Genomic DNA, 14545 nt, shown 5'->3' with positions numbered 1-14545 from the left:
CCGAAATACTTTAACATTAACGGAGCTATGTATTTCATTATAAAAAAAGAAGAAGATATATTTTACATGAACAAAAAACTATATTAAAAGTGTAATTTATATGTACAAAAATCATCTTAAAAAAGATAGCACAAAACAATCTTCAAAACCTAACTAATACATCAACTTTAGACAATATAGTTTTCATAGACATTTTAACTAATATAATTACATTTATTTATTTATGTGGTCTTTTATCTTCACTTTGAAGGTTACTCTTTTGCTTCTTCACTGCATATTCCCATAGTAGAGCCTCAAACCTCTTTCGGAGACTGTCTGCACTTAGTTGTTGATTTGCAATATCTTGGCCATTGCTCACTAACTCCGCATATGCAGCCACAAAAACTCTACAGTCCCTACAAAATTTAAAATATAAAATCATTATAAAAATACTATTGAGTTTAATAAGACCAATAGAAAAGATAGTATTTATTTGATAAATAATTAAACTTACAATGAATCTTCTTGTTGTCTTGGAATCCCTTCAGTTATGAACTTACATTCAATGAGCTCAAACTCATTTTATCCATTGTATTTAGGTGATTTCTTCAATTCAGAACGCTTATCATAGAACTTGACCACACTCAAGTAGTATGGTAAAACCGATGAAATCATGCCAGCAACATTTTGAGTCAGAAAATTCACCCCCCATCTAGCCAGAAATGAATCATACACCTTCAAACACCTTTCAACAATATCAAACACAAGAAAAATCCAATGATAACCCTCTTTAATGTTTACTGGAAAAAAAACATAATCCACTTTGTCCTATGGGGTGCTTGTCAATAAATGGCGGCAGCATATATACTCAGCAATAGCATCCGAAGTTTTGATTTCAAATTTCTTCTTATTTTTATGAGCTTCATAAAGTTGAAAATAAGATTGAGCAATCTTTATCTTAAATAGACAATCAGTAGTTGTAAATCAAACATTATTATTGGTTTCATACTTCCCCTTCTTTCTAATATAATAAAAAATGACGTCAAGATACTGCAAAAGATTTAAAATGATGTCAAGTGTCAGATAATACTTCAAATCTGTAGCAAGTGTCAGTCAATTCAGTGAGTTCATTAAAGCTTGTCCAGAAAAATGGGAGAAGAAGTTGATCAGAAAAATGAGAGTGTTCAACTAGAGTTTACATAACTAACCTCATCATTCCATACTTGGCCAGAATGTGCCAATTTGAAAAATCATTCTTTTGCTTGTACATTGCAAACACCTAATTCAAATGTTGGCTTGAGGACATTAACAGCATCTGAATACGGTTTCTTTCCCCTTTAAAGCATAAAAAAGATAAAATTTTCAGTCAGTTAACTCATTTAAACTAAAGAATTTTTTTGACATATAAAACAACAAACATAAATAAATTACCTCTTTTTTTGTACCCATATAAAGCCATGAAGTGAATGAATCTATCAAATCAGATTGATCATCTACTTCGATTACAAATGAAAAGAGATGTTTTATCTCAAATATTTGACGTGTTACACATAAAGTCCCTCCAGATTCAAAATATTGTATATAAGGAGATTTAATTGACTTTCCTGGAATTTTTTTCCTTGCACGCTTCTTCAGTGTCGCTTTCTTTTTATTTTCATCAATAGTGGCTTTCTTTTTCTTTTTGTTTTCCTCAATAGTGGCTGTCTTTTTCTTTTTGTTTTCCTCCACAGTGGCTTTCTTTTTTAGATATGATGCTTCTGCCTTACGGATCTGGGAAAGATCTTCAGCACACAACATGAAGTCATCAAGCATTTGAGGAATTTTTTGACAACCCTTTGCTGCATCGGCATCAGTAGAGCACCACAATCTAGTTCACCTTTATTAACTGCACTACTATTAGGTTGCGCCTCAACTGAATTAAGATCAGCAGCCTCTTCTTCTATATACAAAATAAATCTTTTAGTAATGCATTAAGGGAGGAGCAGGTAGAGTAATTAGAGATCAAAGAAGTTTATTTGAACTTTCAAAATAAAACTAATATCATTTATATCAGCAACAACCTCAGATAAAACTTGTTCAATAGCAATTCCTACAACATCTTCATCTGTACATAATATGAACAATTTAAACAAAGTTGAATGAAAGTATATGAAATATGTATTATATTTGTATTAAACCCTTCATTACCAATTTTGCTTTCAGAATTCCCAACAGTAGCAAATTTAACGGAAGCTTTAAACACTTGAGATTTTTTATGCTGAAATGATTCTACAACTTGAGTGTCATTCCCTCTTGACACATGTATTGATGCATCAACATAAGGAGAAAATGTTGTGTGTAATTAAAATATATTATAAGAAAATATGTGAATAAAAGTTTGGGGAAAAGCACAAGGGTAATTGTGTCAAAAAAAACCTTGACTGATGTATTTAATTTAATTTTCTTAAAGGGTGTACCACACCCCAAAAATTCACTTATTTTGAATCGGAGGAAGTAATAATCAGAAACCACCTGCTTTGATATGAGAAGTGCTCTACCAGTTTAAGATAATTCTTACAAGTAGCCATCAGAAGTTGGTTTTCTGTTTCAATCAAAATTATCATTTACTTCTTTTATTTAGACACCAAGTTATATTCCAATTTCCAATTGTTCATCTACGAGTAATGAACTTCATTATGAAGACCTATTCCAGTTTAAACCAGATTTCGAAGCTACACAACTTTAAACAACCTCCAACTGAGAGCTTCATCAAAAGAAAACCTTTTAGCTGAGTTGCTCAAATGGAGTTAGTCATCAGCTATATTTTCTAGTATATCTGGTGCCTTGTAGAAGGAGAGACATAAGAATTATAATTGCAAGGGCTTAGGCCAAACTTTTGCTTGTAAAATCTTTATTCACTTTAAAGTTTATGGCAAGTTACTGAGTAGAGGTCTACTACCATTACCAAATTTCAATGTATTAACAATCTGAGACCTACTATTCTAGTTATATAGATTTGTGGTGCATTTCTGAATATTATATAAGGACACATAAAAACAAGGAGATCTCTTGCATATCCACACCTTCATTGGTTTAATTATATTTTCAAATGCATATACACATGCCACCTTTTATTGCTTTTCCCCGCTCCTTGACCGAACTAACTCTTCTTGGTAAACCTTAAGGAATATGCAACAAACGCAATACATCTTCAAATCAGCTAATTTGAGCTTGGCCATGATAGGCTTTACTGCTGATATGGTGGCTAACTTTAGCAAGTGATTTTCATGGTAAGTGGGAAACTAATCAATTTTGGCAGATAATGTTCTATGTTGCTCGGACTCTTCAAAAATATAGTTAGGTGCGTGTCGAATCCTTCAAGAATAGTGCATTTTTGAATGACCCAACATGGGTGCGACAACATTTTTGGAGAGTCTAAGCAAAATATGCCATTTTTGGTTCCTTGAGGAGAGTAAGGGAGAAGGAAGATTGAAAAAGCCAAATGGACAATTACCCAGCTATCCTGCTGTTATTTCAATCCCCTAATTTATTTCACTACCAAATTTGGGAAATGGATGACACCTATCCACTTTTACTTCCACTCCTCTTTATCCCAAATTACATATAGTATTCGATAAGTATAAGCATTTCCGTTATCATGGGAACAAAGAATTTTTAACATATTAAAAATCTCCAACTTCAAACAACAAGCTCTGTTACAATGAAAAATCTCCTCCATCTCATTTACATCCAATTTCTCTATTCAAGATACTTTAACCAAATTTATGGAGTGAAACGGAAGACAATTAACTAGACACTACATTAGAGTATGGAAATCACTAAAGCTAAACTATATAGGATAGTGCTAGTCAATGTCACTTGAAAACTATAGCACACAAACAATTTTAGTTTGGTAAAAGAACTCATCCACATTAGCACAGAGAATTCAAACACGCAATCCACTATTCAGCTCCGCAATGTCTATGATTATAAATAGTAACACTAGCAGCTAAATCATATACAACAAGAGCATACCCTATGTAATCCCACAAAGAAGGTATGGGGAAGGTAGAGTTTTCGCAGACCTTACCCCTACTTTGGGAGGTAGAGTTAATTTTAGTGTGTATGTAATTCATTTTTGTGTTTCTATAGATCATTGAAGGCTTTTTTATTAGCTACACTTTTTATTCGTGTCTAATTTTATTCTAATTCAACTTTAATATGTATGTAATTTATTTTTCATTCAAGTTTAATTCATTTTTCATTCAAGTTTAACTCATAATGTAGGGTTTAGTTTGATAACACTACTAAAACACATCACCGAAGGCTTTTTTATTAGCTACAATTTTCATTTGTGTCTAATTCATAAAAATATAACTCATCTACATTAGCACAGAGAATACAAGCACACAGTCCACTATTCAGTTCCAATGTCTATGATTATGAATAGTAACATTAGCAGCTAAAACCATGCAGCAAATTATATTCATAGTCAAAGTTCACCATTCTTCTAAGTGAAAACATGTGAAAAAAACAATCTTTACCTCAATTGTAAAGCAAATACAAAACCCATCAAGCAAAAGGCAAAAAAAGAGCAAAGACTCACGAGCTACCACCAGCAAAAATGAAGCTAACCCAATTCAAGAACTCCTCTACATTAGCATAGAGAATACAAGCACACAATTCACTATTTAGTTCCAAGGTCTATGATTATGAATAGTAACACTAGCCGCTAAAACCATGCAGCAAATCATATTCATAGTCAAAGTTCACCATTCTTCTAAGTGAAAACATGTGAATACAAAATTCAAGCTTAAACTACAACTTAGATAAGTAAAAACTCTAAATAGTAAATAAACTTAAGTCCCTGCCAACAAGCAAAACAAGATAATATAGATGTATTTAAAACATAAAAGAACCTCCATTGAAGTCTAATCCACCCAAAAATGTCTTGCCAGCCTTTTTGTTAGATGATTTCCTGACTTTTTGAGTAAAAAAACTGTTGATGTCTCTCTTAGCAAACAACAAAGAAATATCCTTCAATAATTGTTTGTTGGAATTCATCACAAATTCTTTCATTTGAATAGATTGTAAGTCTATCTTCTTTTCAAGAGCTTTGTGATTTTCATTCGCCTAGTATATAATCAAATATAACACAAATATTAGAATAATAGTTTTGAAAAAGATAAAGCCTAAAGACAAGTTAGCTTATACCTTTACAAGTTCTTTTCTCAACTCTATAACCTCCCTGGTCAACATATCTAGACTATGCTTTGATCCTTTCGGCTCCAATTTCAAGATTTCAGAATGGTAATCACGAGGTTCAGGAAGTCTCAATTTAGATACCTCATCTTCACTCGCCACTATATTCTCAAATTGAAATTAAAATACAGAAACAAATAGATGTATTAACTTGAGTTGAACTAATATATATATATATATATATATATATATATATGTGTCATAAATTGTATTAACTTTGTATAGATATCTTGCATTTCGTAGGCATGAAGATGCCATTTTCAATATGCTTTTGCCAAGGACTTTCAGCAACTGTTTTCCACCTTAAAATTCTTGGAATAAAATCAAAAATTCGAAGAGCTAAATCTTCATCGACTCTATAACAACACTCAAAAATCCAAATTTGAAGGGTAAGAGGCAATCCACCTAATCTATAGTACTGATTGGTTGAATTAAGCTTGTGCTTCACATTATCAAGCAACTTCTTGTAGACATCTAAACCCCACGGGTAAGAATTGAATTGTCCACTTTCCACAAGGTAGAAATCTCTATTACTAATTTGGTATTCATTGTTCTCATATGAGAACAAATAATCATTAATAAAGAATAAAACAGCTAGTGAAATGGCGGAATCATCATTTATGAATTTTTTTGATAAAAATAACTCGCGTAGATGATTCTTTTGAACAGTAATTTGTTCAGGAAAATAATTGCTCAACAACCGATAAGGAGAATCTGGAACATTAATAGAGCAACCATCACTAACACAATTTAAGCCTGTAATTAACCCAAATTCCCTATGCCCAAAAAATAGCATCTTCTCATTTAATTCAACAGCAAACACATCATCTGGTGTGTGTTTTAACTCCCTGTTCATAAGGCAATGAATAAGTTGAAGTTGTGTGGTCACTTTCGAAAGGTCAAAAAAGTAACCAAAATAAGTATTCCTAAACAACTCGAGCTATTTTTTAGATAAAAAAAGTTTTATTTTCTCAATCACGTTATGATTAGTATATGACGACCACCTACTTGAAGAATACAAAATATCTGGATGTCTCAAGAATTTACAATCCTGCATATAAATAATATCAATCTATCACTATAGATAATTATATCTTAACATGAACCCTCAAATAAGACTTAAAAGATATGTGAGATTTCAAGGAAAGAAGAGTAGCTTTATCAGTGCTAATATTAGCTAGTGAAAAAGAATGGTAATAAAGCATAATGAAAACTGCAAGAAAAAATAAAAGATTGTAAATTCTACCCATGACTGTTTTTATATTGGAATGTCTTTTATATGACAACAATTGATAATACAAAGCAATGATATTAGAAGATCTATTTATTGATATCAAATCTGCCTTTGGTCTTAAGCTCAACAATAAGATAAGATAAATACAAAAAATTAAGGGATTATGAATCTAACGTAAGAACTGATTTCAAAATAGAGAAACTGCACTCGACAATAAATCAGAATTTTATCAAACTACACTTAATTTAAAGTGAACATACAGAGATACTGTAGAGTGTAGATATATAAAAAGGAGCTAGTCATGCAATAGTTATACATCTAAAGATTTCTTCAACAATCAAGGAAAAAGGAAAAGAAACAGACATGGCTCCGATGTAAAATAAAAGCAAATTAAATATTTCATTTAAAAATGAACTACTGTCAATATGTACTCCTCAAGTTTCAAGGAAAACACATCATCACAAACATACTAAACTTTAATGATTGCTTTGCTTTTTACAAAAAAGGGGATATTACTGTTTCATTTTCACTCCTCTTTTAATAATGGAAGACTCTTGAAAGAAGTCTTAGCTTAGATTAAATTATTCTCATTGAAAAACTAATAGTTGTGAAGGAGAATAAGCTTGAAGAATCATATGGTAAAGAAATCTGCTTTGGATTCATTTTTGCCTGCAGTTTTTGCTGGTCTACATGTGGCTAGTTCTCAAAATATTAGATTTATGGGAGGATGATGAATGAGATTATTGATTGTTCCAATAAGTAGGAAGATGCTAACATATGTTGCATATTAGAATTAAAGATTACTGTCTCTAATTCTCTTCTAATTCAACTTTAAGATGTGTGTAATACATATTTTAGTTCAAAGTTTAATTCATTTTTGTGGTGTACAAATTACTGAAAACTTTTTTCATTAGCTATAGGTTTCATTCGTCTCTAATTCCCTTCTAATTCAACTTTAATGTGTGTAATACACATTTTCATTCAAAGTTTAATTCATTTTTTTTGGTGTACAGATAACTGAAAACTTTTTTCAATTAACTACAAATTTCATTCATCTCTTATTCTCTTCTAATTCAACTTTAATGTATGTGTAATACATTTTAGTTCAAAGTTTAATTCATTTATATTTATTTATTTTAAAAAATAAACAAATTGCAACACAAAAGATCTAACAATTCATGACAAAACTCCCAACAATCACTGATATAATAAACTTGAGCAAATAAATTTAGACTATAATAAAAGTATCAAATACATAAATTTTTCTTCAACATCTAGCACACAAGTTCAAAACAACAACAAACTAAGAAAATACGCACAAACAGATTGAAAATGCTATCAGTTAAATAATGTATAGGTAGAATGATATATCGGATATAAACTCTCCGGTAGAACCGTATTTTTGCACAATCGATTTCAAATTTTTGGATTCTTCTCCTGAGAAATTGTAGGTTTCACTTTCTTTGACTGAAATTGAGGATGTAAATCCTCAAAATCATCATCACTGTCAACAAATTTCTTAGATGCCGATGCAACATCAACTCATTTTCTTTTCAATTTAGATTTGAAACTCAATTCACTGGTTTTTTTCTTACTTCTACCGCCCTTTTTCTTCACATGCAATGATTGAAAATTTTGATTAACCTCACCACCAGCTTCTTATGGAGATTGATTTGCAGAAATTTTCAAACTAAAAGTTGGACCGACATTCACTTCATCACTGCCGGTTGAATCAACAATTCGAATTCGTGGGCTTCTTGTAGGAGATTTCTGACCTTTTATTATAATTGTGCATCTAAAACCTATGGGTTCTGTCTGAAATAAATAAAAAGATGAAGGAATAAGGGAAGAATGAAGAAGAGATGAAGGAATAAGAGAAAGAGACGCAGAAACTGAAGAAAAACCTTAGAGAGAGATAACACCCTTTCCTTTTTCTCAAATAAAAAGTATATATAATGTCTTCTTTAATTAAAATATTGTTATTAATGATTAAAAATGATAATAAAATAAAAATATATTTAAAAATAATAAATATTTTTTAAAACACATTTAACTAAGTAATTTTTTTCATAGATTACCCCAAATCCAATTAGTCCAAACCGGCCCAAAACCTAAAAGCACCGCACCATTTCTTTATCCACGTGTCGATTGGTGGTGGCGCGGAAATTCCGTCCTTTTCCCTTTCCCATTCGAAGAATGTTTCTGATACAATCTTTCTGATTTCACGCTTTTAGGATTTTGTTTTTCACTCTCTCCCAAGTTTGATCTTTTTTTAAAAAAATCTTTCTCCAATTCAAAGGTTCGTATGTTCAGTTATTTAATTGATATTAAATCTTTTGTGTTGACTCAATTCTTTGGGATGTGCAGGAGTTTGTAAACATAAATGACTGTATATGATCCAGATCCTGACGTAGTGAGGTGGAATCTCCACCTTATAGATGTTTGCGGTATAAACAATGGTGGTTCTCTCGGAACTTTTACTCAATGTGATAGGGATTCTTCTCAGCTTGGGTACGTGAGAGAAGGTTATTCTGAGCCTATGCATGTTAACGTGGAGAATGATGAGGTAATTGCCCATGCTCTTCAGGAGGAACTATCACGACTTTCACTCGAGGAATCCATAGGATCTTCACACACTGACCAACAACATCGAAAAGCCTCTGTTCTTGCACAGGATTGGGCTGCACCGTCAAGGAGGAATTCCAATTTTGGTAAGGAAGAGGCGGAAGTCTTATGTCTTCTGCTTTGCATACTTATGTTGATATTATTTTGGAATGTGCAGCACTCGATGGCATTGAGGAAGACACAGATAGTAGTAGATTTTGCCTTCCCACAGTTACATCTTCCAATTGGGAGTATCAAGTCATTTCACCAGAGATAGAGGATGAGTCTCTTCTTGATGGTGAAGTTGGGAAACGTTTGAATCAGTTGGCTGCCATCCCTGTGAGTTTTACTTTTTGCTCAACACTCTTACTCTACTGATTATGGAGAGACTTCTTTTTATTTATATTCTCAATAATGACATTGCTTGAATTATTTTCTGATTCCAATGATGTTCCACATAAATGAAAAGGGGCATGTTACTCATTTTGGATATTGAGTAATTCATGTTTGCGTTTAGTGTGGTGTGCTTCTGGTGTTGCAATCACGACTACTCATAGTGAGCCACTATCTTTTGATAGCCTCTGCCACAGTAAAGTAGGGTCCTTCTTTCTTGCTTTTTAGTATCTGTCGGTAGAAAAGAGGAAGGGAGGGTTTTGGCTTTCTTACTTATTTAGTAGCGTATGTTGGTGGCAAAGAAGAAGGGGCAGAAACAATTTAGTGAACAGGCATATGGGCAGAGAGACAGTTAAACATCAACTCACCTTAAGAGTAGCTTAATGCTCACGGATTTGCATCCACAGCTAGGAAATAAAATATCATACCAGAAGTAATGGCAGTTCCTTGTTCACTTAATTTGAAGCTAAGGGGTGGAAATTTAAGAAGCCAAGAGAGGGAAAGGGAGATTGCCATCACATCTTGTTTTGACCGAAGAAATTGCTAATTAGTTGAAAGTATTCCTTGTTGTTTGAAGAAGAAAAATATGCCTTTCAATGTTGTATTTGACATTTTATTTTGGAAGGAATGACATGACATTGGCTTTTATGATTACCGTAGGATAAAATTGACTCTTTTCGCTTCTCTGTTCCATTCTTACCTCTTGAGATCTATGAGAATTGGGCGCTTGTTTCTTGGCACAGTAGAGGAAGATTTTTTTCCATATTTTCGTTTTCCAATTCTTTTATTTAAAACATGAAATACATAGATTCCCCTTTAAGTTGTCCACAACGACCAGATAAATGCTTTAACTCTACCAAAGACTAAATAGACACCTCTACATGGTGCAGATGCATCTCAAGAACACATAATGTTAGGATACGTGTGTAAATTTGTCTGTATGACATGCCAACCGTAGTTCTAATACATGTGTGAGGTCTAGTGAACTCGTGTCTTTACGAGACACACTGTGCCTAGTAGAAGTGTCTATCTGGACTTTGATAAAGTTAAAGTGTCTATTTGGTCGTTGTGGAGTGTGCACAACTTAAAGGGGCCATCTATGTATTTTGCCTATATGAAACTGTGTTACTTTATGCAAAAGAGAAATGGCAGACTAGATTAGAAATATTAACAAGTCAGATGTGATTAGGCCAATCTTGATTTACCTTTGGGTAACTAATCTTTTCAAATGGAAAACTAGAAATCTTATCACTTTTAACTCCTTATGCTTAGAATCCTTTTAGTTACCTGTGTACTTGAGAAATGCTTAAATTTTTTTTCTCTAGCTGGTCACTTGATTCTGAGCTATAGTGGTCTTTTTTCCCTCTATTCTTTATTTAATTTTACCCCATAAATTTATAGCAGCCTTATACAAATGAATGGTTCATGCAGCTATTAGGCATTGATGTTTGGCCCTTTCAATAGTTTGTGATATTCTGGCATCCATCTTCATTCTTTTCTGCTGTTTGTGTAGTATGATTCTTGAACTACCCTTTTTCCCCTTTCCTGTTTTTGTTTTTATGCCATCATTTAGAACAACTGGAATTACTTTCAACTCTGTTCCCTGGTTTCTACAGCATGTTCCCAAAATTAATGGAGATATACCCTCAGTAGATGAAGCCAAATCAGATCATCAAAGGCTGATGGATAGGTAACTTTAACTTCTCTCCACTGGTAGCTTTTTGCTGGCAAAAGGAATTCAAACTTGTCTAATAAGTTATGTTACTTTTCCTGTCTGGTATTCTTTATCTTTGTCTTCCCCAAGCTAGCGATGGACTTGCATATGAGATGGTCAACATTGCATGTTAACAATTTTGGCCTAACTGAGAAGTAACAGCAAAATTAAAGCCATCATAATTGGAAGTTTCAAATGCATATGGACTTCATAAAAGAAATGCATTTAACTCTCCTTAAGCCAGTGTTTTGTGTCACATCCTAAAAGGAAGGAATGTGACTGCTACCTGTTGCCGTAACTCGCACCAAACGAACCACATAAACCTGTCTGCCCACTTCGTGAACCTTCATTCACATATAGCATCACTTGAACATCTGAAGCTTTTATCATAACACGTTTGGCTTATAACCTCAGCAATACTTAAAACATAAGTTGGGTTCATATCGAAAAACATGAGTGTGGAATAAAGTAATAACATTATCATAACACGAGATATGAAATATAAATTGCATATACACAACTAGACCTCTCTCTGTGTCACTGGAACTTTTAAACACGTACATGAGGATGATGGCGCAAGACGAGTGTCGGCTCATTTAAAATTAAATGTCTAAACATGAACCCACCAGTAAAAGACATGGCGCTCACCAAAAGTGGATCAACAGAAAGAGAAGATTCTAACTCATGTCATTATCTCCAATTGCAGTAGTATTTGAACTATACAATAGGTTTCCCCATGAAGGGATTATGAACAATTTCCTAGAAGTTTTACCAGTAAAATATCATTGACTCTACCCTATAAGGTTTGAATGAAGTCTCTGACTAAGTTGCTTGGACTCTTTACTTTCAGTGCCGCACCCGTGTTGACACGACATGTGTGTGAGTGTGGGATCCATGCCTGATCTGGTAAACCGATTTTGGGTGCTTTGACCAAAATTGATGGAGAAATTCTGACAGATTCATTGATTTCTGTAATCAAAACAAAAGCTAAGATGAAATTGTAGAAACTTGCATATATAAATTTTTATTTCACTCCTTTTCCTTTTTGTCTCCTTCCATGATTCTCCTCTTGATCAATATTTTCTCCTCAAGTTTTCTACATAATATTTCATAATTTAGGTTTTATAACTGTATTTTTAGATATTTGAATTATTTTTAGCCGAATTCCCGCACCCATATCCATACCTAGATCCGTATCCCCGAATCTTTAAATTGAGATCATGAAGGATCCAAGCTCAACTCCACACCCATATCGGACACCTGCACCCCAGTCCAAGCAACTTATGTATCTGAAACATGGGTTACATGCAATACTAGAAAAAAATATTTTAAAGCATTTCAAAAATCCATGTAAGGAAGACAATAGGCATTAGAAGCATAAAACATGAAAACTATACTTAGAAACATTTGACACAATTGAACATAGTATTTATTTAATTTGGAATTTCTATAGACCTCTGACATCAATATTAATGCACCTTATATGTCATGATGGGTGACCTACACTCGGTCGACAAGGCGGTATAACCATATATGCCATATGGATCAACACTCGATGAGCTAGTATCGAAACCTTTTTTTAGTAGGATGGCATGAGTAGTTGACAAAATGGTTCTAGCTACTATCCTAAACTGACATTTTGCTTCTAGATAAACATTTTGACCTTTTGAAACGAATGCCCTCTCAGCTTCTAAGATTCTCCCGAAAACATTTAATATCATCATTTGACCATGTTTAGGTCTATAGAACATTTGGAGTTTGACATAATTAGCTTACGGAGCATTTAAGACATCATTCATAAGGTAAGAAATCATTTTTTGATAAGGAAGATTTTATTGATAAAGTACCAAGAAGGTGCAATAGAGTATAACACTCGGACAGAAACCAAATAAACAAACTGCTATATTCTTTTTTTGAAACTGGTAACTTTTTTGTATTCCTTAGCATTAAGGGCATGCTGGCCATTTCCAAAAGATGTTACAAGAAAAGAAAAATACAAAAATATTTACAAAGATCCTATGAAGTCCACTAACTGGATATCCTCTTCTATATCCTGTTCTTTACATCAAAAGCCTAGAGTAGTAATTACTTTCCATTTAATCTTCTGTAGTGTACACTCCTTTCCTTTAAAAATTCTTTGATTCCTTTCCTTCTAGGTAGTCCACCAAATACATGTTAGAACTGTTCACCATCTTTTCAGACTCTTATTGCCTCCCTTTTGATCCAACAACCTAGGAGGTCAGAAGTGTGTTCTGGCATAGTCCAGTATTCAGTGGTGACTTGGGCAACTACATCATCTTTTTGAAATTTGCTTTTGCAAATTATAGCTTCATGACCAAGTTGTTTGCAGATCTTGCATTGTGCATCTGGTCTCTTCCAATACTTATATGGAGGATATCCATTTTTGCCACAGTGCTGACAAGGTGGGTAAGTTTTCAAGAATTTACCCTTGCCTTGAGTTTTGTGGCTGACTGCTAATGCTTCTTCAACCATGCCATCCTGCCTCATAAGCCTCCTTTGTTCCTGTGCCTGCAAAGAATTTAACAATTCTGCCAAGGTAATTTTGGACAGATCTTGTGTGTTTTCCAAGGTAGTTATACATGTTACAAGAACTTTTTCAACAATTCTTGAATCTTTGAATTCAGTGCCTAACAGTCTTACTTGTTAACAATACCAAGCAATCTGTCAAAGTATTCCTTGACTGTTTCTGACTCTTTCATTCTCTGCAATTCGAATTCTGTCATTAAATTTAATACCTTCATTCCTCGTATTCTTTCATCTCCAGCATATTCTTTCTTCAGATAATCCCAAATTTCTTTTGGTGATGTGAGAATCATGATTCTCGTTAAAATAGTTGTTGAAATAGCAGCAAACAAAATTGCTTTTGCCTTGGACTTAATGATTTTCTTTTCCTTGTGACTCTTGATTTGGGCCATGGTGAGATTATTAGGCAGCGGATTAACTTCGTAATCCTCTTCCATGACTTCCCAAAGATCAAGAGCCTCCAAGTAGGCTTCCATTCTCACAACCCATAGTTGATAGTTTTCGTCATCAAAAATAGGAGGAGCCATTTGTGAAAAGCTATTTACGGAATCCATTTTTTCACTCACAGGATCCTCAAGATAAAGGCTTTAGATACCAATAGTTGGTTTTTTAATAAAGAAATTAAGAAAATAACAGAGAAAGACTTTGAGAGAAAAATATTGTAATGGAGCCAAAGAGAATTATTTTATATTGCTTTCTTGGACTAGAATTTATAAGAACAAAAACAGTAAAAAGCTAATGGTAAACTACCCTAGAATGTCTCTGCAAAATATCTTAATAAACTAATTACTAATAAATAGGAAAAACTAGCTAACCAACTATTAACTTGGATTTAT

General features: G+C 33.2%; 1 protein-coding gene and 1 pseudogene across 2 annotated transcripts in view; one reads left to right on the top strand and one right to left on the bottom strand.

Moving 5' to 3' along the window:
• Positions 1–217: 217 nt before the first annotated feature.
• On the bottom strand, positions 218–5467 carry LOC129887843 (uncharacterized; annotated as a pseudogene).
• A 3212-nt stretch (positions 5468–8679) lies between these two features.
• Positions 8680–14545, top strand: part of LOC129890553 (OVARIAN TUMOR DOMAIN-containing deubiquitinating enzyme 9-like) — a 28940-nt gene continuing 23074 nt past the window's right edge. For both annotated transcript variants that reach the window (XM_055966817.1, XM_055966286.1), the window contains exons 1-4: positions 8680–8753; positions 8822–9165; positions 9237–9397; positions 11068–11141. In XM_055966817.1, the coding sequence (XP_055822792.1) occupies positions 8838–9165; positions 9237–9397; positions 11068–11141 (563 nt within the window). In that variant the 5' untranslated portion in view covers positions 8680–8753; positions 8822–8837. The remainder of the gene's footprint in view (positions 8754–8821; positions 9166–9236; positions 9398–11067; positions 11142–14545) is intronic.

The sequence above is a fragment of the Solanum dulcamara genome, chromosome 1 (genome assembly GCF_947179165.1).
Source record: "Solanum dulcamara chromosome 1, daSolDulc1.2, whole genome shotgun sequence".
Classification (NCBI taxonomy): domain Eukaryota; kingdom Viridiplantae; phylum Streptophyta; class Magnoliopsida; order Solanales; family Solanaceae; genus Solanum; species Solanum dulcamara.
This window is presented reverse-complemented; position numbering and strand designations above follow the sequence as displayed.